Genomic DNA, 25,784 nt, shown 5'->3' with positions numbered 1-25,784 from the left:
AAAAACAACTGTGTTTATGTTTGAGAATAGAGAAAGGTATGGAAGGATTTAGATCAAACTTAATACTGATTCACTTAGGAAGGCAAGCTTGGAGGTAGGCTTGAATTAACTTTCCTCATACAGCCATGTTTGTTATACTTTTTGTAATTTTAAAAGTTTCTTAAGTAAAAAGAGGGAAGAGGAGAGCTCTATAATGATAGAAATTATAATAGAGATTGCTTTGGGGTGGGTTGATGACATAATGGGTACAAGAGAAACCATGCTATGGGTAATGATCTATGTTATATCTTGATGTCATTGGTTACACAGATGTGTTCACTTTGTAAAAATCCATCCATTTTATGGTTATAGTTTGTACAGGTTTGTGTATATATTATCCCAATTAATATATTAAAATTGTGGCGCAGCAATATAATAGAATGCTAGTATGTTTTTAAAAGTACTTTTAATAAATAATACAGTTGGGCAGCAAACAGGACAGTCCCATTATCATAAAATATAATATACACGTAAACACAGAATGAAGACTGGAATAAAAACACTACAGTATTATTAATAGTTATGTCCAGATGATTGTTGTTTTGTTTAAGAACGGTTTTTTAGGTTGGGTTGTTGAGAAAGTTTGTAGAAGCCTTGATGAGCAAAGCTGGATTACAGGATATAAAGCAGAAAATAAGAGTGAAGAGGGATAGAGGAAAGGGAGAGAGAAAAAGATAAACAATGCTAAGGAGAGACATCAATGACGTCAGGTAATTTTTTTTAACCCCTACTAGGAAGGAACTCCTGCTAGGAAGGGACTAATTTCAGCAGCCAAAACCCTCATGTACTAGTAGGATCATATTAAAAATACTCTTTCAACAAACTCAGTTTGGTTTTTACAAATAATTTATGTTTGGTACTTTTGTTTTTAAGCATTTAGTTTTAATGAAAATGTCATCGTTATAATAGCTTCAATTGATTGTAGCAGATGCAACTCGTCATAGTGTAAGAAGCCTATATTCTCCTCCTACTTATCACTAATTAATTGTAATATGCTCAGATTATTTTGTCTCATAGTTGACACATGGGTCAAATAATAAATACCTCCCCAGGATGGAGTGAGAATCAAAATGTATGTTGAAACACTTTAATAGAATTTAACACTATCCAATTGTAAATTACATTATTTTTTATTTTCCTTAAGCCCAAAGCCCTTAGTTGTGAAATGTGGTCATTTCAGATGCAATTCTTACTGAGTTTAAAAGTCGAAATTTATAAAATAATGCATTTTTTAAATCAATTTCTGCAAATGTAAATGCAACATTTAGTGTTTATCGAGGTTTATTGTGATTGCAATGGATCTTTAATATTTTAGGCTTAGTATTTATTGCTTTATATATAAAATTAAAATGTAAACATTTTTATTTCCTCCAAGTATTGTTGAGCTGTCAGGGGAATTATCAGGCTTTTTTCTGTATCGTTCTTCATTATTCACCATGTTAACTTAAAATGACTAATAACCCAAATCCGATCTTTTCAGGTGTTTCGCATGGGGTTTTGATAAGGATTTGACTTTTGCTAACCCCTTAAAATCAGTAATAATCTGCACGGAACGCGAGTTGGGTTGGGTTGTAGAAAACTGCGTGGCATTAGGACCCAGGGGGCTCCCGTGAGCGGATCTAGGGGCCAGATTGCAAATTCGCGGTGACTCAGTCTGGTCGGCTCCTTGCGCTCGGCGGCCGCGGCGGCACCAGCAGACATTGGCGGCCCAGCTGCCAGGATCAGTTCCCCCGGGTTTCAAGGTCCGAGACTTCTTCGGGGAGCCCCAGGCAGGTCCGAGGCGTCTGGGGAGCGCAGGGGTCGTTCGGGCGAGGAGATGGGGGTTGCTTGGCGCGGGAAGCCCTCAGGCCTGTGCATGGGGAGTAACATTTGCTCCGTCTCTTCCTGTGTCTGGCTTTATTTGCAGCAAACCAAGATGGAGTATGAGTGGAAACCTGACGAGCAAGGGCTTCAGCAAATCCTGCAGCTGCTGAAGGAGTCCCAGTCCCCAGACACCACCATCCAGAGAACCGTGCAACAAGTATCCTTTCCGAGGCCTCGCCGCCGCCCGCGCAGCTTACCCCGCGCGGGGCAGGCTCCTGGCGGCCGGGTGGCTCCCGCCACCCCTCCCCCTCCTCCCGCTCCCCGGATCCCTCCGCCCTCCGTCCACGGGAGGGGAGAGGCCCGCCCGCCACGGCCGCCGCCGCCGCTCCTGCCAGGCTTCTCGCGCACGCGGCCCTCGTGCCCGGGTCCGGGGGTTCGCCGCGGCCGCCGGCTTCCGGCCCGCGGGAGGCTGAGGCTCCGGGCCGCCGCCCGCGATCGCGACATGTGCGTCGACGAGTAGCCACGTCCCCTCCCACCCGCCGTTGACCTGCCGAGGGGTGGGGAGTGTGCGGGCAGCAGCGGCCTGGGTGCCGGCGCGGACCCCCGACGCCCCGGCCCACAATGCGCCCCGCGCGGTGGGACATGCGGACAGCGAGAAGCCGGCTGGAGGACGCCGTGTGCGTTCGGAGCTCGCCTGCAGAGCGTCCGGCCAGAAATGGGGTGGAGCTGGCGCGGGGTTTGAACTGCGGCGGGGTTGGGCCTGGGGTTACTTCCAGGCCCCTGCCGGAAAAAAAAGCTGGAGACCGGGAAGTATGGGGTCTCAGGCCTCACCCTGGGCTGTTACTGCGAACACCTGTTGCAAAGCTCCCTGGCTCCCAAATGAGATTTTCTTTTTAAATCTTTGGCTCGAGACGGCTCGGTTATTCAAGTCTACAGAGTTTGCTGGCATAGCGGTCCTCTTACTACGGTTTTCGAGATAGAAAACGTTAAGCAAAACCTCTGCTATGTGTGCTTTCTGTAGTGCCCCAAATTGTGGGCATTTGGAGAGTTCTTATTGGATTCAATAAAACGTTCACTCACCTGATCATAAATAATAAATAGCCTTTTTAGCCCTGTTATTTTAAGACCAAGGAAGTTAATTCTTTCAAAAACTTGTATGCTATTTTTGCAGAAAAGCCTAATTTTTATTGTTAATAAGCATCAAAATTATAGAATTAGGTAAATAAACTTTTTAGTGTAGTTTGGGCTTAAATTCAAAACTACGAAAGTGTAGTTGTATAGAATTAAATGAAAAGCGCTGGTTAATAAGTTTCGAAGAAAAAACTACATTGCTGTAACTTAAATTTTCAATAGATGAGTACCTAGCTTGGTTAATATTTTTTTTTAAATGGGGGGCGCTAATGGTCTGATTTTTTTTTTTAAGCTTTTTTTTTTTTTTTAAATAGTACCAAGGAAAGCAGTTTATTGGACCTTGTATCTGAAACCTTGTTATGGTTCGGTTTTAACGTGTTGTCATAGTTCTAGGAATGATAGAAGGTAATATTAATGAATTGTAGGTATTCCGTTATTTCTTAAGGTAGCCCAAAACCGCACTAATTTTTTCTGCAGCTCTATATATCATAATTCCTTGTTTTAGAACGTATTTGTTAAATACCTTTTATATATCTGGTACTGTGTTTGGGCTAATAGATTTACAGTTTATTCTGTGTGCCTGGAGCATTGTACACCCTCTCTGAAAGGAACAAGTTAAGTTTCAGTAGGTAGAGGTGAGCAGCCTTAAAAATCTGCACTGCTTTATATTTTCAAAGTGCCTAATGATGTTCTTTTGTGTTGCCTTAGAAAATAATGTATTTAATTATTGTTTTTATATAGGCTTGAGCACTTTTTGAAAGACCATTCTAATAATAGTAGGGATTGATAGCTCAAGTTGTAAGAAAGTAAATCTTGTCGGGAAATATTTATGAAAAATATATTAACTTATCAGCATGCTGTTAGCCTTGGCCATGCACTAAAGAGAGAAATAGCACTTTTTCTTGGTCAGAGAAAGTAGTTGTACCTTAAAATTTTTCTAGATAGTGTATTTTTCTAATTAGTATACATTCTTTCCACTAAACATTGAGGATCTTCTAGTATGTAATACATAAATACAGTGTACTTTGAGTTTGTATCTTGGCTTTATTTTTTTTTAAGTTAGATCCATTGAGTAAAATTATTTGAATATTTGTTAAAACAATTAGGGATGTTATTGAAAAGCATATTGGTGGTTAAGAGAATGTGAAGAAAGATAAAATAGAACATGATGTCAATGTTGTCTGCCAATAGAATAAAGCACCTGCAAATTGTGTCACTGGAAATGTTAGGTTTTGTGGGGTGGTAAAGAATTGTAGCACTGTTAAAGTGTCGTCATTTCATAATATTTTGTGTAGTAAAATTTAACACAGGATTGTGCATAAATGACATTTTTGAACTCTAAACAAATTAGTCTAAAACACTTAAAAAGCCATTTTGTAAAGTTAAATATCTTTAAATGACTTCATTTCTTAGGGATACTTTTGTTTTTGTCATAAAATACCTTTCTAGTTAGGGTTTTTAAGGTTTAAATTAAAGAAATTCTGTTTTGAAAAAACTGCTATGTTGAGCATGCTGCAGGTGGAACTTGGCTAATGTTGTATTGAATATAATTGATAAAAAAATAGTAAGTTTACTATTTCATCCATAAAACACCTAAGATATTTAAACAACCACTAGTATGTTGTTGGAATAGCATATTGATGGTTTTAATAAGATAACTTTATTCTTACTGGGGAAAAAAAATACAAGGCTAAAGATACCATAAAAGAGATTCTTGATTTTAGATTAAAAATGCTTAATTTCTTCCTTAGATTACACTGAGACATTTCCTTAACTACTGTTTGTTCTAGAAACTGGAACAACTCAATCAATATCCAGATTTTAACAACTACCTGATTTTTGTTCTGACAAAATTAAAATCTGAAGGTAAGTAGGATCTGTTGATAACTACTAAAAGTGTCTTTAGAAGGCCTGCGAAAAAACAATGGGAAATATTCATTTCAAAGAATTTCATTTTGTAATAATCACTTGCTTTACAGAGGTGGCATGAGCAAAGACTTGAGGTACTACCACTATGTATTTCGATGCTTATTTATAAACATTCAGTTAATTGGGTGTTTTTATAGTAAGCTCTCCATTCTTTACAAATGAAAAGAGTATTACAAAGTCTATTTTGGGATTTCGCTTCAATCCTTGTACGTGAATGTCATGAAGATTTAATACACAGATTGAATGCCTGGTTTACTTATCAAATATACGTGTGTTTATGGAAAACAACTGAAAGTTCATATAAACATAATGAAAAATCATTTGTAATTCTTTCACCCAAAGATAATAAATGTTAAACTCTTGATTAATTAACTTTATACTCTTTTATACGATTGTGCACTATTTTAACATTTAGTGAAAAAAAGGATCATTTTAGTCTTAGACTTGTAACTTTTTAAAAAGTTGTTAACAGTATATATACATAAACTTTTTCATTAACTATCCTACAACAGTTTTAAATTTAAAATGTTTCTGTGGCAATTTAAAGCCTGAAAACTAGCTCAATTTTTAAATGATAAGGTCATTTGTTTCTAAATGACCTAGCCTTTATTCGTACCACTTCTTTGCCAGAGAATTTACAGGCTCAGAGGCAATAACAGTGAACAAAATAAACAAGACTCTGCCCTCATGGAGTTTACATTGTAGTGAGAAGTGTTCTTCATAGAGATTTTTGAGTATTCCCTTCTTGTCGGACACAGAAGGCGCTCAAATGTTGAGTGACTGGCCTCTAAATGAAAACACTCTATGCCCTATTCAGTGATTAGTTTTTCAGAAGCCATAGTGCCGTTAGTAAAAACACTGCACGTGGAGTTAGGAAACAAGTTTTAGACTCTGACACTCATTTCACCTCTCTTGCTTTTTTCAGCTAATAAAATGCCTGTGTAAAATGCCATGTTTAAGGTTTGAATTTCAAGCTCTAATGGGTTAGTGGCTTTAATGTCTAGTAAAATCTCACTAATCTTGAAATCAGATTTTGATGATCCATATACAGTATAGTGACTTATTTAAAATTATTTTCAGATAATTTTCTACTTAATCGTAGAGTGTGTAATTTATGATCGAGGGATGTAATAGAAATTAAAACTTACTAAATCTGGGTTTTAAGAAACTAGAAATTCCATTAGCATATCTTTAAATTCAATTAATATTTCTAGTTTGATAAGTATACTTATGATACATTGTTTCTTAATAAAGTTTATTTTCCCTCATACTACAGTAGTTGGTAATTAATGCCATTTATTATTTTAAACATAAGTATTTAGATAATGAATTTTTCTAAACTATAATTGTTTAACTTAAATTTTGAGCTTATTTAACAAAGCTGTCTACTCTGTCATGTCCTCATCCTAAATTCCAAATACTAAAATTGTTACAACATTCTACTCTTTCTTAAAGCTTTCTTAGGATATAAGGGTATTTTTAAAAGCAAACAATTAATACAGCAAGAGAGATTGAGCATAACTGCCTCCAAAAGACCTATTAATTACAAAACCATAAAATGTTAGGTTTTTATTCAAGTTTTCTTGACACTAACTAAAATGTATTTCTTCTTTTCCTTAGTCACCATTTCTTAAAGGACATTGTAGGATTTTTACATTTGTATAACACAAGATTTCTTCTGTTTACTCATTTATTTGGGATACAAATTTATTATATCTAATCTATTAAATAGTGGTCCTCCATATTAGAACAGAAACATGAGTGACATCTTAAAATGAATATGCTCACCATTCCTTATGTATATTTGTTTACACTGAATTGTGGAGTAAAATAGATCTGCAAGAGACCTCAGATGAGCATGTCTAATTAATTTCCTCACTTTACAGATGAGCAAATTAAGGCCAGTGAAGTAAAGTCTTAGTTTTTTTAAAGAGGAAATGGTTAATTTGTGGCTCTTTTAGATGGATTTTGGACAGAGAATATAGTTTATTTCTTGTAAACAGAGACGTAAGCCATTTAAAATAAAATTACATAACTGAATTATTAAAGGCTAACTTAAGACAAAAAATATTGCTTGAGGAAGTTAAATATTTGAGTATTACTTCATTTATTATATGGCAGTTTTAAACTTTCAAGAGAAGTTTTTTTTTTTTTTTATTTTCATTTTAAGCTTCCTATTGCAATGGGTTGTAATTGAAACCAGAAGTTTTTAAGTGGTGGCCAAACCTCTTAGGCCTGAGTGTAAAATTTATATGCAAAGAAAATTTGCTATCTTTTTGCTTCTCCATGTGTTTCACCATGGAATATCACAATGCCAGTCAGACTTTGGGAGCATACTAGAATGAGCCTGGGTATTTTATTTTTTAATAGGTATGTGAAACAGTAGTGCTGTAATAGCATATCCTGTTCAATAAACCAGCTCTTCATGTCTTCCAGCCTTTTGAAGAGGGTGAGACTGCAGTGCCTTAAGTGTAGGCTCTGGATCCAGACTCATGAGGTTGATATTTTGGCTTCCCCACTTAGTAACCTTGCGTGTCTTTGGCAGAGGCCTCAGTTTCTTCATTTGTGCAGTGGGAATAGTAACTTCTGTCTCAAGGTTGTGAGGGTTAAATGTAAACTACTTGGAAGACACTTAGTGTTTAGTACCTAATAAGCATTCAGATGTTAATTATTGCTGATGTTGATGGTGATGCCAATTGATAACTCATCAGTTATATTCTGCAGGTATTAAATTGCTTATTGAAAATTCATTACACTGTCTATGAATTAAACTTTTATAAAATAAACACTATGTTTAAAATACCTCTGGAAAGTTTTAAATTACCTTTTTTTTTTTTTTTTTTAGCTCAGAGGCAAGTGAAAAACATATAAATTAACAGCCATTAGTATGTGAAGGTGATCCTATATATTCTTTGTCCACTTAATTTTTTAAAAGGATATTTTTACTGACTAATACTATCAGAATTGTAATTTGATGTTTATATCAGGTTTCAATAAAGCTTGAGTACAGTGGTCATATATAAAGTAAAGTAAACTAAATCAGTGGTTTTCACCCAGGTGCAGTTGTTGTGTGTTCTCTGTCACCCCCCACCCAAGGTTGAGAAACTCTGAAGTATATATAAATCATGGAGCTAATCTTTTGAAATTATTCATGGTAGTTTTTTTTCCTGGTAGTAGCAAAATTATTGGAATGTTGCAATCAAGTTTTGAATATAAACATTTATAAGAGTACCGTTCTTGTTATATCTTGAAATGAAAACTACTTTAAAATTCAACACTTTATTTTATTGCAGATGAACCCACAAGATCATTGAGTGGTCTCATTTTGAAGAATAATGTGAAAGCACATTTTCAGAACTTCCCAAATGGCGTAACAGATTTCATTAAAAGTGAATGTTTAAACAATATTGGTGACTCCTCTCCTCTGATCAGAGCCACTGTAGGTAAGTTATATTGTTACAGTTTTGTTTACCTTGTTTGTAACTGGATTGTTGTTTTGGCATGACAGACCATTTTTATAGGAATTTTTATTTATTTCATGTTGAATTGTGATGGAAAGTTTTCATTGCCACTCTTAAATTTGCTTTTGACAAAATATATGTGTTACAATAATAGCTTTCATCTATTGAGACCAGGGTCTTTGGTAGCTGCTTAATCAAAGTTGTTTAAAATGGGCATTAACAAGTAAAATTAATTTAGGATTACTGCATTTTTTTTTTACTTCCTTATTATCTGTTTTCTTTATATAATACATGGGGTATAATTTCCAGTTTTACTTTCTAAAGGATAGGACCTTAGATTTTTACCATTTTCCTCTCTGTTTTTAATATTTGCATTGTTTACACATAATTACAGCAGATCCTCAAGTGTCATTTCGTTCAACATTGTTTCATTATAACATTGATGCGAGCTATAGGAACCTAACTTGTCAATTATCCTATGGTAAAATTGGTTTTGTTACATGTCATTTCTATCAAAGTCTCAGAACCTATCAACAACATTAAAGGCTTATGTACAGTAAGTTTTTAGTCTTTTCAGAGTGTTTGACTTGTTTTCAATAAAATGACTTCGTGTCGTTTTATGTAATACTGGGTTAAAATGCTTAATTATAATAACTGGTATAACCACAACTAACAGTTGGTAAGTACATATATCACCTGGTGGAAACAGAAATAGACAGGTGTGCTCTAGCGTAGCCTACTAATGGGCAGCATTCAGTATGCCATGGGACTTAAGCAGTTCAATTTTACAGAGATCTGGAAAGTTTCTGTTAATCTGTGAGGTTGGCTAAATGGAAGTTAACCTTCAAAAAGAGTCAATCGTTTTCATTAAAAGTTATTTACTTTTGTATATTTTGTGTCATGGTGGGTTTGAAAAGTACCCCTTTCATCTTAAAAAGCAGAGGCTCTGTGATTACCTTCCAGATACTCACATATTAAACATTGCCATTATTAACGGTGATTTTAAATAGAATAAGTAGAGGGCATTTGTAATTTGAGCAAAGGGACTCCCTACGTTATTCTTGTGGACCTTCATATACTCTCCTAATGTTCCACCAAATTTTGACTGGTAAAAAGAATGTAAGTGTGTGCCAACCTTTTTTAAATGTTTTAATCTTAACAGTACCTATTGGAAATCTTGCCAAGGAGGTAAAACTGGAAGGACCATATTTCAGTGACTGGTATTCAAACCATTATATGAATTTAAAATTGTGTCTCCTGTTAAAGAATATGTAGTTGATCTGTAATTTTAATATTTCACTAAATATCCTTTTATGTGTGTTTATAAACTTCTGGGACATTTTCTATAGAATTCATAGAAGTGTTACTGGGTCAAAGTATGTTGTTTAGACCTTTAAAATTTTAATAGGTATGCCAAGGACACCAATGTTCACTCGCATCTTTGTTCTGTACACAGAAAATTATAATTTTTCACTTTTTGCAACTATGTTGGACATTAGGAGATTTTTCAGGAATGGATGAGTATCTGTTGGGCCAGACAAATTTAAATGTCAGTCTGTTAACATTTTTTAATGCTTTCCTAGCAAAAATAATGAATGTCAGCAGTTAATTAGTATACCAAGTGACTGCTTGTTTCGTTTTTATTATTGCTTTTTTGAAGACACGCTTGGCAAATCCAGGGCTTTCTTTTTCCCTCAATTCTTCTATATTTTAACTTTGGAAAGGAATAATTGACAAGAAGGAACAGGTCTGTTAGTATTGTTGTTTTCTTATCTTAGTAGAAGTCTATTTACTATAAGGTTATATCTTTCAAGTGCTATGAATACATTGACCCTCACCATATAATTTAATTTTTTTAGTGAATTGTAAATATTGGCCAACAATTTTTTACCTTTTTTAGCTCTTTACCATTGGAAGTAACCTTCTCAAACTAACAGAAAATTCAAAGAAAATTTATTCACACAATCAGTGGAATTTGTTATTTAGTAATAATCATTGAGTAGTTACTGTGTGCCAAGCACACATTTTGTGTGCATATCTCACTGAATTCTCAAAATAACTAAGAAAGCACTTTTTTTTTTCATTTTTGCAGATTAGTATTTTGAAGTTTAGAAAACATACTTTGCCTGTCAGCATTTATACTCTTAATTATGATACTAAAAGGCTTATATTCACCAAGCATATTGTATCATGTTACTAATGTTAAATTTACTAAGGCAGAGAAAAATATTAACACAAAATTTTTGTGTTCTTATTGCATTTGTATTAACACAAAACTTTGTGTTACAAATTTGTCTTATTTGCATAATCCATTAACTATCTCAACTAAGCAGCACAACACAGTTGAAATAATCCAGTCAAAATGATATCATCAGTCAGCATATGCCACTCAGCCTCCAAGATCACCTTGCCAGTGATTCACCTTTGAATCCAGTAAGTGAGAAACTGTAGGATTGTGGCCTGTCCACTCCAGAGGGATTGTTGAAAACAGTGAACATGTAAGATTATTCTCCATTTGTGGCTTATCTATTTTCTCCCTACTGTGGTCCATGGCTGTGATCCTAGGTTAAGTCAGTGAACTGTTCTTAGCAGCTTGTTTTTTATTATCTATATTTATTTTAATTAGTTTCAAGTATATAGAACATTGGTTAGACATCTATGTAGTTCATAAAACGATCCCCCCGATTGCTCCCTCCCTCGACCGTCTACCTAGCCAACATATTAATGCTAATTGCATTCCCTATGCCTTGCTCCCCATTCCTGTGACCATTTATCAGCTACTAATTTGTACTTCTTTAACCCTTCACCCCATTCTCCCAGCCCCTACCCCCAGCCCCCATCCTTCATCAAATCATCCACTATATTTGTGAGTCTGTTTTTGATTAGTTTGTTCTTTTTATTCCTTAGATTCTGCATGTAAATGAACTCACATAGTGTTTATCTTTTCCCTGTCTGACTTAAATACCTTCTGGGTCCATCAAAGCAATATCTTTTTCCATCCCCTTTCTTTTAGTCTGTGTATGTCTTTTAATCTGAAGTCAGTCTCTTGCAGGCAGCATGTAGGGGTCTTGTTTTCCTTTACATTCATCTACTCTATCTTTTAGTTGGAGCACTTAATTCTTCTCATTTGAGGTACTTGTTGATAGGAATGTAGTTGTTACCATTCTTTATTCCTGTTTTTGATACATGTTTTTTCTTAAAGAAGTCCCTCCAACATTTCCTGTAATACTGGCTTAGTGGTGATAAATTCCTTTAGCTTCTTTTTGTCTGGGAAGCTCTTTATTTGTCTTTCAACTCTAAATCATAGCTTTGCTGGATAAATTATTCTTGGTTGTAGATCCTGGGTCTTCATCCTGTTGAATATTTTCTTTTTAAGCCTACAGCACCTGGGATTTCCAGGTGGTGTCCCATCCAAGTACTAACCAGGCCTGACCCTGCTTAGCTTCTGAGATCAGAGGAGATTGGGTGCGTTCAGGGTGCCATGGCCACAGACCTGTTGAATATTTTTTGCCAAGCCCTTCTGTCCTGCATAGTTTCTTTTGAGAAATCAGCTACCAGTCTTATGGGTGTTCCCTTACAAGTAACTATCTGTTTTTCTCTTGCTGCTTTTCATATTCTCTCTTTGTCTTTAATCTTTGACATTTTAATTATGGTGTGTCTTGGTGTGGGCCTCTTTAGATCCTTGAGTTTGGGAATTCTCTACGCTTCCTGGGATTTTATGTCCATTTCCTTCAACAGGTTAGGGAAATTTTCCATCATTATTTCTTCAAACAGCTGTTCAACATCCTGATTTCCTTCCGTTACACCTATCAGACAGATATTTGGACCCTTAAAAGTGTGTCATGTGCCCTTTAAATTGTTTTTGTAGTCATGGCATCTCATCTTTTGCCATTCTGATTGCTGTCTTTGGCTTTCCTGTCTTCTAGATAGCTCCTTTTCTTTATTCACTTTGTTTATGCCTTTGTTTATTCCATTTAATGTACTTCTCATCTCAGATAATGTGTTCTGCATTTCAGACTGGTTCCCTCTTACAATTTCCATTTTTATGTTTTTTTTAATCTCTGTTGAAGTTCTCACTGAATTTATCTATACTTCCCAAAAGTTCATTGAGCATCTTTATAACCAATGTTTTGAACTCTGTTATCTGTTAAGTTACTTGACTCCATTATATCTGGATCTCTGTTCTGTTCTCTCATGTGGTTTCTGTGTCTTTGTCCTCCCATTTTGGCTGCCTTTTCATGTCTGTTTCTATGTACTAAGCAAAGCTCCTAAGTCTCCTGGTCTTATTAGTGTGAATTTGTGAAGTAGGAGTCCAGTGACACAGTCCTGAGAGGGATTCAGCTGCAGGCCAAATTTAGCCCAAGCCTCTGCCCCTCCAAGACCACTTGTTAAGATTCAACAAGCAATCCACAGATTCTGTGCTTATAGTTGCCTCAAAAGTCCACACGAGAAACCAAAGCCAGCTCCCTCCAGTGTGAGTCTAGGTGCCGCTCAGCAAGGAGCACCTGACTTGCTGAGGATATGGTTGGGTTGGGCCATGAGTTGGGGGAGGCAGGTTTTCAGGGAATCTTCTGGGCGGAGTGACCTCTGTTATCCAGTTTGATGATGTCATGGCTATGGTCATGCTGTGTCTGGCGCACTGGTGTGGGGGAGGGCTCAACAGGGGGAACGATGGTTATAACAAGCACTTCTGTACCCAGCGAATTTCGCCTCGGCCCTCACTCTTAACAGTGTCTCCTTGTAGTTCCCTGGTGCCTCCTGCACATGGCCGAATCAGCACTGGTGCTCAGAGTGAATAGGTCCATCACTGTGAAAGTCCGCTTGTGGATGCGGCCCCTTTAAGAGGCTGCTGCCACTGCCGCAGCCTCGGTCTCAGCCACTCAGGACCAGGCAGCCCCGTGTCCTGGCCCCATCCTACCTTCTGCCATTGCAGGTTGATTTCTTAGATTTCTACCTAGTTGTATGGCTTGTTCCTCTAGATCCCAGGTAATTTTTTCTTGCTGCTGCTCCTTGTTTCAGTCACAACTTTGATTTGGTTGCCAGATGGATGAACAGAGCCTCTACCATCTACGCTATTTTTTTTTCTCCTTAGGGAAGTTTTCTTATCTTACATAAATCATGTTCTCTACTGAAGAAAAAAGTAAAGTTATCTTTCCTCCACCACCATTCCTGCGTCTCCTAGTCAGAGTCTACAGCTCCTCCTCAGCTTTCCTGGGGCCATGGAGCAGCTGGCAAAAGGTGGCCCTGTTCTTAGTTTGATATATTTTTATTGAACCTAACAGAGTCTTCATCACCCAGTGATAAATGCTACCAACATTTTGGTATATTTTCTTTTTCCTCTTTTGTTTCTATAAAATAGGACTAATTCTAATTAGTGGAACTATTCTTGTATTGTTGGAGAAGAACAAATTGAAGCCTGTACAGATACTTATTAAAAATAAAGAAGAGGGTAAAGTGTAGGAAAACAAGATTATAAACAGCTGATTTATGCTGTGGTTTTTCCACAGATGTGCTATAGTGATATGGGGGTCCTTGATGAATGCTAACTATTTACATGGTTTGGAAGTCTTAGGCTGATTTGGGACATGTGTATGTTGGGGGCGGGGGGAGTTGTACATGGTTGTTCACATGGCTGTATCTAACATAATACTGTCAGATTTCCTAAAGGTGCATGTTTTCTTTTAAGGTATTTTGATTACAACCATAGCCTCCAAAGGAGAATTACAGAATTGGCCTGATCTCTTACCAAAACTGTGTGGCCTATTGGATTCTGAAGATTACAACACTTGTGAGGTAAAAACATTTGCTTTGTATGTAATTTTTTTGTATTTTTCTTGTCATATTGTGAATTAGTAACCTTTAAAAAAACATATTTCTTCCAAAACATATAACTGCAAAACTTAAAAGCCTAAAGTTACTTTTTGTTTACATTAATGATTATTTATCTTACTATTTTCTACAAAGACTGCTAAGTTATAAAACCTCTCTACTATATTTCCTACATGGAAACATCTTATGTTTTTGTATTTTAAAAGTTTCTTTGGCGATGTGGTTCCATAGCGTAGGGGTTAGCACGTCTGCTTTACACACAAAAGGTCCTGGGTTCACGCCCCAGTGGAGCCACGGTCCATGATCTATGGCCATGACACCCCGAACAAGCCCAATGTCTGATTTTGAAAGCTAAGCAGGGTCAGTCCTGATTAGTACTTGGATGGGAGACCACCTAGGAAGACCAGGTGCTGTAGGCATTAAAAAAAAAGTTTCCTTGGATGTGTCTATATGTAATAAACAGAGCTATTGTCAAGCTTAATCAGTTGATGTGTGGTAATTTTTAAAGATAGACTTAAATTTACCAAATTCCCAGGCTATGAGTACTTTCTCAGCTTCTCTAAATTCTTTTAGCGCCTCTATAGTATGACATGTTTAAAGTGTGTCTAGTCTGGTTTTAGTCATATGTTAATTGAAATAGGTCATTGTTTGCCACTGATCAAATCAGTAACAGCCTTTCCATTTGAAGCGGAGAGAGGGAGTCTGAATTTCTTTTCCTACAATTTTTCTCTGTTAATGAGTACTTTAAAGTATCTCAATAGCAGGCTTCTAGTTGGGTAGAAATCTGTTTTAAATGGAAACCATTTTTGGTATTTTCACCATTTTCAGGCAGTTGCTCCTCTCCCTGTCATAAAAGAGCAAAGCTGAGAGGCAAGACAGACACAGGAATAACCTAACAGAAAGGAATCAGGTGATCTTTTAATTTGACAGTTTGTTGCCAGATCTGACTTGGGGAAGCAGAGGTACTAAGGAGAAAGGAGAAGATTAGCAAAGGAGTCTTTAGAAAAATCTCTAAAAGGAAAAAAAAAATTTGTGTTCTCCTATATACATTGTCCAGTAGTACTTTGGAAATACACTGATGAGATTATAGAAAAACTAAAATAATGTTTAGCCATCGGGTTAATTGAAATTTAAATAATGTTTTGGTAAAATGGTAATAACATAGAAGGAGATAAAATTTTAAGCAAACACTTTCCAAAAATAAAAATTTAAGCTGCAACAATCTAAAAATTGCTGAGAAACTACTACCTAAGTCACATTTTAAAGAAATAGTATTCTTAAATCAACTGTGCTATGGAGACTAAGCACCGTGGTGCTGCTGGAGTTATAAACATGAAGTAAGGAAGTGGTTGAGGTAACTAAATAGGTTATATATATAAGAGCTCTAGGGTCGCCCTTTTGGTGTAGAAATGGCTATGGAAAAGAGTTGCCAATTTCAATTTTTTGCCCTTTTTTTAAACAATTTTTCACCAATACCCAATGAATAGTTCATATATATATATAAAGTAGGTTTTTAATGATAATTAAGATCTTTTCTCATGCTTCAAGAAGAGAGATGTTACAATGGTTAAATACTCTTATTTGCAAATATTTACTTTTACATTCAATTTTAACAAACCAGTACTGTTTAAAAGAAAAATTAGCGTTGGCTTAAAAATGGCAAGAATATTTCAGAGGAAGTTAGGTTTTTGAATTAGATATTTTAATCTCTGTCAACCAAATATTTTTTAATTCTAAGTTATTTAGTACTATATATATATATATATATATATATTAACTGAGATTTTTGAATAACTCAATGGTATAATAATTTACCTTAAAATTCATGATTAAATTTATAGATTTTACATGAGCTGAGAACATAAATCCACACAAATTAGTCAATATTTCTCAATTTGCTTTTAAAATGACTTCATTTTTAATTAATTCTAATAATTTAAATGCCTTTTACAGGGAGCGTTTGGTGCCCTTCAGAAGATATGTGAAGATTCTGCTGAGATTTTAGATAGTGATGTTTTAGATCGTCCTCTCAACATCATGATTCCCAAATTTTTACAGTTTTTCAAGCACAGTAGCCCAAAAATAAGGTATCTGTATAGCCAATATTAATGTATAAACTCTGATAGAGGCCTCATCACTTTCTTATTTTTGCATTACCTAATATTTTTGTGACTAGCAAAGATAGTACATCTTCTACAAAGGTACATTTTGGTAATTGAAATTTATTCCTTTAATAACAAAGCCCAGGAAATGTTGGCCTTTTCTGATAAAAATGTTTTGAATATAATAGTTCTCTATCTTCTACATGGTTAAGTGCATTTGTAATGGTTAACAGACATGCTTTTAAGGTTCTTTGTGAAAGACAGGAAATCAGTGGGTTTGAGTTTTTTGTTTGCTTTTGTATTTTAAATTTATGAATCTTGCCAAGTGCAAGTATCTTCATTTGCACCTGTGTAATAAAAAATTATTTCAGTATGACATCTAAATTATTAAGTAATTCTAGTTTAAGGGGTTTACGTCTAATAAAAACATTTTAAGTCTGAAGGTGGAAGGATTTTTGAGTACACTCTAAAATCACATAGTAGGCCGGGTTAGCTAGTCCTGAAGTTAACTTGGGCTGCTTTATTTACTCTATGGCCATATTTCCTTGAACAGTGCCTAGCATATATTTCTAAACATAATAATAACAAATATCATATTTAGAATATTATCCTTTGAATAGTTTTGTTATTTTCAGTTCTATCAAGTTATAATTATTGTACAGTCTTTATTACACAGAAGCGAGGCTGCAATTTCACCAAACGTTCCCCAGCCTGCTGTAATTTTTTTGTCCTCTCCAATTTTATATATATATTTTTCTAGTTTGAACTTTGCTTATTATTTCTTTGGAAAAGTCATTGCTTTTTTCCTTTTGCTTGTCAGTTGCTTTGATTTTTTTTTTTATAGTTGCCAGTACTTCATGCTTTTATATAAAATAAACTTTACTATTTAAAGTAGAAATTGTGCATTTCTAGAGGCTTCAGGAATGTCCAGCTGCATGAACTTGACAGTATAGGCTTAAACTATTATTTAGTTCAGATGCTATTTGGGACTTACTTTAAGATTCTAAGCTGTATTCCAAAGGATTATGCTTTCAACGATGTAACCAGAGGGTAATCGGAATCTTTTTCTTGCTTGAATCCTCTATTTAGTTCTTATTCTTTTACCTTTATTTAATTTTAGTCACTTTTCATCTTACATGGTACTTAGTACAGTGTGAAACTCACAGTGGGAATTTATAGTTGCTTATTTGTGGTAGTATCAGGCAAATAAACATTTTAAAAATAAAATTTTTTCTTCCTGGCATAAGAACGTAGATAGAGGAGTTCATGTTCCCTAGGAAGTCTTCCCCCTTTTAACATTTCAACTAAGGGGATGAAAGAAAGTGTGATGTTTTGCATTCTTTTTAGAAATTTACCTTTTTGTGACCAATTCTCAGCAATTGACAAACAGAAAAATTCAAAAAACATTCCTGCTCATTGATACACCATTACCGGATATAAAACTTTGTTTTATAATTTAAAGACATTTTTGTAGATGATCATGTGTAATTAGGTGGAGTTCACCAATACAGAAATGTTTCCATTCAGTGAATGTTCATTACTACCTATTTGAGATTCTGTTTTACACACTGAAAATATGTCTTAACACCTTATTAATATATTTTAAGTGATATTTACTATGAAATTATTTTTTCCTCTAAAAATAACTGTTGGACTTTGAGAACGTAGAATGAGGCAAAGAAATACAGTTTTATCTATCACACGACTAAGCAATTTAAAAATCAGAGCAGTTTTATTTTTCAGTCACGCAAATTGGGTTATGATTCCTAACTCATGATACTGTTATCATTTCCCACTTCCATTTAGTCTTCAGTTACTTCTTATTATTTTCAATAATAAGTACTTAAATCCACCACCAAAAATAAAAGTTAAGACCTTGACAGCAACCTATATTTAATTCCAGCATTAAATCCTTCTCTTTTTTTTTTTTGCTTTTAAAAATAATTTATTCCATATATGTGTAAAATGTATATATACAAGTTGTTCAACTTTATAAAAAGTGTTTTACTAAATTTAATCTTTGGTGACAACTTAAATTTAAAATTATGTTGCTAAGATTCGTCCGTGTTGTGTCAATGTAGCTCAAATTGTTTTGACTACTGTATAGTATTCCTTTATATAATAGTTACACAGTTCATGTATCTTATATACACACACTCACCCATGGCTTTTGAGTGGCTTCTAGGTTTTTGCTATTGTGGGTAGTGCTGCTGAAAACATTTGTATACTAGTGTCTCTATTTGCAAGAGTTTCTCTTAAGAATGTACATAAACTCTTGGGAAGGAATTTCTGGGACACAGGGCATATGAATAACTCAAGGAAATAACAACACACTGTTCTCGAGAATAGCTGCATTAATTTACACTCCTTATTAACAAAATAAAGGATTCTTTGGGTACACATTCAGCTTTTAGTCATGTCACACTTTTTAATTTTTGCTAATCAAATAGATATAAAATGTTATTTCAAATTTATGGTCTCGACAGTTTACTTTGTCATAACTCAAGTTGAACATCTTGTCACATTGGCTATATGGTGACTTTCTGTTCTGTTGGGTCATAGAAGATAATAATATTTCATGATAAATACTATGAAAAAATGAGAATAAGAGGTTAGACAGTAATTCAGAAGTTTTTGTACAGAAGATTCTTTGTAAAGCAAGGAACCAGTCTTGCAGAGACCCTGAAGAAAGTAAAGTAGCAGTCTTTGAGATAGCAAGGCATAGAACATTTAAGATGAGGGAACAGCAAATACGAAGGCCCTGGAGTTGGGTTGGGAACAAGCCTTTGAGAGCTACAGAAGAAAAAAGTTGGGTAGCATAGTAGGAAATGAAGTTAGAGAAATAGAGAGTAACCACATTATACTGTAATATCTAGGCTAATAGTCAGCAAACTGACCTATAGGGGCCAAATCCAGCCATAACCATGACCTGTGAGCTAAGGATGACTTTATATTTTAAAAGGTTGGAAGGTGGTTGAGGAATGAAGGTCTTAAGTGGCCCACAAAGCTTAAAAATATTTAAAAAGTAGATTGTTTTATTGGACTAAGCTGAACAAGGATTAAATTTGATCTTATTGATGTGTGTCAAACAAGTTTTAGTGGGGTTTGGCACAGTGGAATTCAGAAAGCCGGTCAAAGCCTATTGGAGTCATCCTTGCTGGGAGATCATGATTTTGGAATAGGAAAGTAGTGGAGGGTAGTAAGTGATTTGATTCTGGGTATATTTTTAAAGGTGGTGCCATTGAGAATTGCTGTGGAATTGAGTATGTCAGAACACACAGACTGTAGACTATACATTTTTAGTTTCAAAAGGACTACAAACCAGTTTTTAAATTTGTAGGTATATAAGTTCCCATATGCCCCCACCCTTTGGAGGTATCCACTAACATAGGAGCATTAACATTGTTGTGCAACCTGCATTTTACACTTATTATGTTATTCATATTCTTTCTGTGTTAATGCAGAGAAATTTGACTCATTTTTTTTATGAGTGAGTGAGTGTGTGTGTATACACCATATTTTTATAGAGAAATGTTTAAGTTCTTAACCAGCCTTCTGTAAATAGAAAAAAGATGCAGTGAACATGTGTTGAATTTTGAATTTTATTTCTAGATCTCATGCTGTTGCATGTGTCAATCAGTTTATCATCAGTAGGACTCAAGCTCTGATGTTGCACATTGATTCTTTTATTGAGGTAAGATTTATTCCCCTCCACCTTCCTATTTGTGAGAATGTTAGAAAAATGTTAGTTGAGGAAGAAGGGTTCCGATCAGATGGCAGGTAGATGAAGGGAAAATAAAGTTAATTACATGTAGTTTTATAACTAAACTTTTCCTTTGTTACTGATTTTTCTATTTGTATCATGATACGAGCATTGATTATGGAGTATGTGTGTTTCATATCTTCATTATAAAAATTTCTGCTTTGGTATACTATTCATTCACACTTGGAAATTAACTCTCCCAGCTCATTTGCAGTATTTGAAACATGAAACTTTGCTGAGGTTGAATACACTTAAATCGATATGGAATCTAAAGGACAGTACAGTACATAAATATATTCTGTGACTTTAAGTGAAACAAAGTATAAGGAAACCAGTTTTACTGTGGGCTAACTGATAGAAACAAGAGTTAAGTTCCTACCACAGCTCATCAACGTTATAATGAAATGACATTCGAGGGCCTGTTGTACTTCTGTTTTTCTGTTAGTTCCCATTATAAAATTATATGTGTCAGGGAAAACATTGGCCTTTAAATCTCAAACAAACATTTCTAAAAACACTTAACTTTCAATAAAAGCAGAAAGACAAGAGCATAATTTAAGTGCTTCACTTTTATTTTTGTCAAATGAAATTAATTAAATAGTCCCTTTTTTTCCCCTGCTGTTCTTTAAAAAATCCTTTAGAGGCCATACTTCTGGTCTTTCTATTGGAAAATTATAAATAGAGACAATCATTGTATATATGTTTTGTTTTTGTTTCCCCCCTCATTTACTGAGTACCTACTATGAATCAGGCACTGTGCTTGGTCCTAGGGGTACCTAAATAACTTTCATACCTCAGATGTATTAAAAAGTTTGGTATAGAGGATAGTAGATAATAATAGAGGTCTGGAGTAAGACTGCCTGGGTTCAAATCCCAGGTCCAGAGCCTAATAGCTATATTAATCTTGGACACCTTCATAAACTGATGTTTTCAGTTTCATCATCTGTAAAATGAGACCTACCTTGTTGGATTGTTATAATAAACTGGAACAATGTCTGCCACAGAGTAAGCACTGTACATACTAACTACTACTATTACTTTTAGAAGTTGTCATTATAATAATAGTTCCCATTAGTGTTCTTCTTTCATACCTTATTAAGGGAACGGGTAGACATACCAGTATCTTACACAGAAATATAATTTAGAATAAAAAAATTAAATTCTCTCTAAAAATAAAAATTAAGTAAGACCCTACCCTACTCAGCAAGTGGAGCAAGAACATTTTTCCCAGCAGTTTAAAATAGTTTCAATTAATGTTGAATGCCATATTAACACTTCTTTGCTACTTGATAATTATCTAATGGTCAGCCAGTTTTTCATGCAAGAGCAGTAAACCTCCAGAGGCGGTGTCTGATACATAGTAGGCCCTCAGTAACTATTTGCCAAATAAATTGACTATTTGCCAAATAAGTTGATTAATTATTTTCTTCAGTTATCAATGTTTTCATCAGGAGCTGATGTTTGTTACTGATGAGAAGTGTATTGGTTACTAATATATGGCCATAACATACCTTGGCAAAGCTGGGTATTCATATTAAGACAACATCAAATTAAGGAAAGGTATATATTCTAACATGTAAGCAGTGCCTGCCGGAAAGAACAGTATTCTCTGACCTTGTAAAATATATCTGTTTAAAAGAGGAACTATAGAGTTTTGAAAGTATGAGATGTGGAGGCAGGACTTGGGGGAAATCAAAGGTTTTAAAATGCTATAACAGTACTTCACAAACTTATATTTGATATTTGAACTTCTTCATTGTCTTACCCTTTCTTGTAATAAGATTTCATGTTCATCTATTTGGAGACATTTTGATGATTTCCTGGGAAAAGACAATGGGGCACATTGGATTTTACTTAATTTTTTTTTATAATCTTTTTACTGCTTTTAATGTATGTGTTGTGTGTGTGTGTTTGCAAATAAAGTAAAATCTCAGGAGTGAGATAGGAAAGGTTTATTGCTTTTTTTTGTCACATCCCATCTGCAGCCTCTAAAGAGAGCTTATTCTTCTAATGGAGGCTTGTTGGTATAGTGAAATGAGTGTGGACTTATTCATGAATCCATGAAAACCAAATTGAGATCTCCTACTGGCTAGCAAGTTACCTAACATCTAAACTTTCATATCTTCATTGGGAAAATTGTATAACATCTCAGAGTTGTGAAGATTAAACAAAAATCTCTTGTTCATTCAGACTCTTTTTTAAACCTTGTAGAGAAACTTCTTAACAGTATAAGATTGATTGCTACTTTTATTATTTTTTCAGTAGTTGACTCAGTGAACAAACTCAGCATATATTCCCCAATTATTGGTGATTTCATAAAACTGGGACTTATTACCACCTTCAAAATCAGAGTTGATAGGGATAACCTCTTGACAGATAGTAATTTTGAAGAGTAAATCAAATTGTATTTTAGTGATTATCTCTACTTCTGAATGAATGCCTCTGTGTCCTAATGACATGGTTTTATTCTCAAAAATGAAAAATTACCTCAAAACACAACCAGTTATACTTTATCAGAAAGAATTATCTAGATCATTTACCAAAATCATAATTTGGGGCAATTATGCATTTGTTTTATAACTTTTGATATTGTTGGCCAATTCGGTCAGTCTATTTGTATTGTATCTTAGGGTTTTTTAAATGTTACCAACTTGCAGAATACTGGTTATTATTTATAAACCATTCTGATATTGGTAATACTTACCTAGAAAAAATGTTTCTTGTACAATAGAATCTCTTTGCATTGGCTGGGGATGAAGAACCAGAGGTACGGAAAAATGTGTGCCGGGCTCTTGTGATGTTGCTTGAAGTTCGAATGGATCGCCTGCTTCCTCACATGCATAATATAGTTGAGGTAACACAGCAATTTAAAGGCTCTCTCCTCATCTTTCCCTCAAGAAAAATCTTGGGCATAAAGTGTGCAATGTGAAACCACTCTTTTCTAATACTATTTCATAAGCTGGAGGTGACTACAAAAAATAGTTATGATTGTCTTAAAATGATAACTTATCTTTATGGTAATTTTTATGAGATTTAAAGAGTTACGAAGGAGGAAATAACATTTCCCTTTTACGAATAGCTTTTAACCAAAATAATTAGGAAATATTTAGATTATGTGTGTTTACTAGATAATGGGTTAGGTAGACTAAATGATTGATAAAGCTGATAGATTAAGTGGCATATTATTTTGTCATTAAGAGTGTTCTATCCATTACTGATAAAAATAACCTGATCAGCCTGGTTATTTATGATAACAGTGAGATTTATGAGTAGAAAATACATAACAATTATTATTATACTTAGTTCTAGGAAACCATTTAGATTTTAAAATGTAATTAAAATAATTTTATTGGGAAATTCTAAGTACATTGATCACAGTTTTGCCATATTTCAAGGAAGGAATAAATAATGAGATGTAGTTATTACTAGAACAAAAAATTTGGGTACTACCCAGTAATACTGTAGCCACATTATACAACTTAATTTTCATATTACAGGATATAGTTGTATGCGAGTAGCCGTGTGAGTAGATTAAACGGTGTGTATCTAGATCCTCCCTTTCAGTTCCAGAGATCGATATAAAGTGGAGAGGGAAGATCTTTTTTTAAGGATGGAGTCCAAGACCTGTTAGAAGAAGGCTAGTATCCATGATTTATAGCAACTTCTTTTCTAAAACATTAGGAAAGATGATTGTAGAGCTAAGCATATGTAGCAGTGTAAGGTGGGGATAAATGACAGTTTCTCTGAAGAGCCTCTTCTCCCCATGAAGTATTTAGAAGAGTCAGGTGGGGTTGGTTGAAAGTTTTTAGTGAGAGAGAGTGGCGTTAACCAGAAAGTTCATAAGAACATTTTGTCATTTGCTAAGGCCATATTACAGCTGGGGAGCCTAATTTATAATGCTACAGATCTTTTTTTCAGTAGGACATGGTGTGCAATGTAATAGGGGTTGGCCTGTCACAATTGTTGGTTGCCGTATTTTGTCATATGTGAGGTGTTTCAATCAGGCAGAGGATGTTTACTAAGAATTCATCAGTAGATGCCAGTTCCAGTTTATATTGGGAAATTGGGTAACTTTGATTATGTTTATTTTGTTATTGCATGTAAGGGTTTTTTAAAGAAAGTTAGACAGCATGCCTTTGGATAGATTTGAGGTCATGTTATTCCAAATAAGTGAATTTGTCTTTGGTATGTTCAGAGGACATGATAAAGCTATTTTATTGGAAATTACAAGTTATAGTTATACTGAGAAATGTCACTACTTTCCAAATTAAAAAATATATATATTAACTTATGTATATCTTTAAGTATGTGAAAGATACACATTCAAAGAGATTTTATATTATAAAAAGATTCTTCATTTTAAGAAAGGTTTAATGGAGTTTTTTTATTTTGGTGTTTCTACAAAGACTTAATATTTGATAATTGATAGATTTTTAAAATCTCAGTGGTTTAATAAAACAAAATATATCCATACAGAAGCAGATAAATGATACATGGATTGAACACTTTTCATCAGGTAACATTCTAACGCAGTGATTCTTGTTTGGCTGCATTTTAGAATTAACTAGAAAGCTTTTTAAAAAATCTACACCCTAGATTGGGAGCCATTGTAAAGTGTAAGGCCATGCAAAGGACTGTTAACTTGCTGAAATAAGATTAGTTTTATTTTAATAGTATGATTTTAACTGATTAATATTAAGGCTCTTTTGTTTACAGTACATGCTACAGAGGACCCAAGATCAAGATGAAAATGTGGCTTTAGAAGCCTGTGAATTTTGGCTCACTTTGGCTGAGCAACCAATATGCAAAGATGTACTTGTAAGGCATCTTCCTAAGTAAGTGTTCTTTCTTGTGAATACTACTGTGTTCTTAAATTTAATATGATTACTCATTTTTAAGTTGAATTCTGCCATCAGGGAATTAAGTTCTAAAGAAGTCAAACTTAAATTTATTGTTGGTATAAGGAAAGAGAATTTTCAGGGGGCAATTAAAATTTTTTAATTACTCGAGCATGGTTTATTCTAAATTATACTTAATTTTGGACAACTCATGGCACTGGTTTTATTTTGTTGTTTTTGTTTTGTTTTTTAATAATTCTTATAATTTCACCATTGACTCTGGTGGGTTTTTTCCCAAAAAATGTTTTCCCACAAGTTAGGATGCTATGAAATTTTAGGTTAACAGTATTAAGCCTATTTCTAACCATATAAATACTATTTGATCAGTTTTGTTTTATTTTATTTTTTTAATTTTTCCAGTTTTCAGATATAATTGACTTAAAACATTAGTTTTAGGTATACAATAATAATTTGATATATGTATTAAAATCAGTTGTTTTAAAAGTAATGCTTGCTTACTTTTGAAAATAAGTAATACAGGCTCATGAAAGAAAACCAAAATGCAGAAAACTTAAAATCCTGAGTAATCACAGTATTTTTGATGTGTTGCTTTTAGTGTTTTTGGTTTTTGTTATTTTCTATGTTAGTACCATATTTCAAATAGCATATATTCAAGGCGTTTAGGGAAGAATTAAATTTGATAATATGTGAAACACTTAACATGGCACCTAGCTATAGTTCGTTCTTAAAATTCGGATTGTACTGTTCTGTGGTTTGCTCTTTTCAGTTACTGTATGTTGCATGCTTTCCTCCATGTCATTAGTCTTTAAACTTTTGAGTACCTTTCCATCACGGTGTGAATACTATGTGTATATAATTGACTGTTCTG

At 34.5% G+C, this 25,784-nt stretch overlaps 1 protein-coding gene and 1 pseudogene across 4 annotated transcripts in view; one reads left to right on the top strand and one right to left on the bottom strand.

The window, feature by feature from the left end:
• Positions 1-25,784, top strand: part of TNPO1 (transportin 1) — an 84,991-nt gene that overhangs the window by 27,038 nt on the left and 32,169 nt on the right. The window contains exons 1-9 of one of the 4 annotated variants that reach the window (XM_016122096.2): positions 1,507-1,781; positions 1,946-2,059; positions 4,764-4,839; positions 8,196-8,345; positions 14,050-14,156; positions 16,146-16,279; positions 19,907-19,988; positions 22,789-22,911; positions 24,774-24,892. In XM_016122096.2, coding sequence (XP_015977582.2) covers positions 1,955-2,059; positions 4,764-4,839; positions 8,196-8,345; positions 14,050-14,156; positions 16,146-16,279; positions 19,907-19,988; positions 22,789-22,911; positions 24,774-24,892 — 896 coding nt within the window. In that variant the 5' untranslated portion in view covers positions 1,507-1,781; positions 1,946-1,954. Of the gene's footprint in view, positions 1-1,506; positions 1,813-1,945; positions 2,060-4,763; positions 4,840-8,195; positions 8,346-14,049; positions 14,157-16,145; positions 16,280-19,906; positions 19,989-22,788; positions 22,912-24,773; positions 24,893-25,784 lie in introns of those variants that run through there. The other 3 variants (XM_016122095.2, XM_016122094.2, XM_016122093.2) reach the window with 3 other exon arrangements.
• LOC118607444 lies at positions 11,738-11,856 on the bottom strand (annotated as a pseudogene).

This window comes from Rousettus aegyptiacus, unplaced genomic scaffold, assembly GCF_014176215.1.
Source record: "Rousettus aegyptiacus isolate mRouAeg1 unplaced genomic scaffold, mRouAeg1.p scaffold_m13_p_8, whole genome shotgun sequence".
In the NCBI taxonomy this organism is placed as follows: Eukaryota; Metazoa; Chordata; class Mammalia; order Chiroptera; family Pteropodidae; genus Rousettus; species Rousettus aegyptiacus.
Note: the sequence above shows the minus strand (reverse complement) of the source record. Positions and strands in the feature narration are given on the sequence as shown.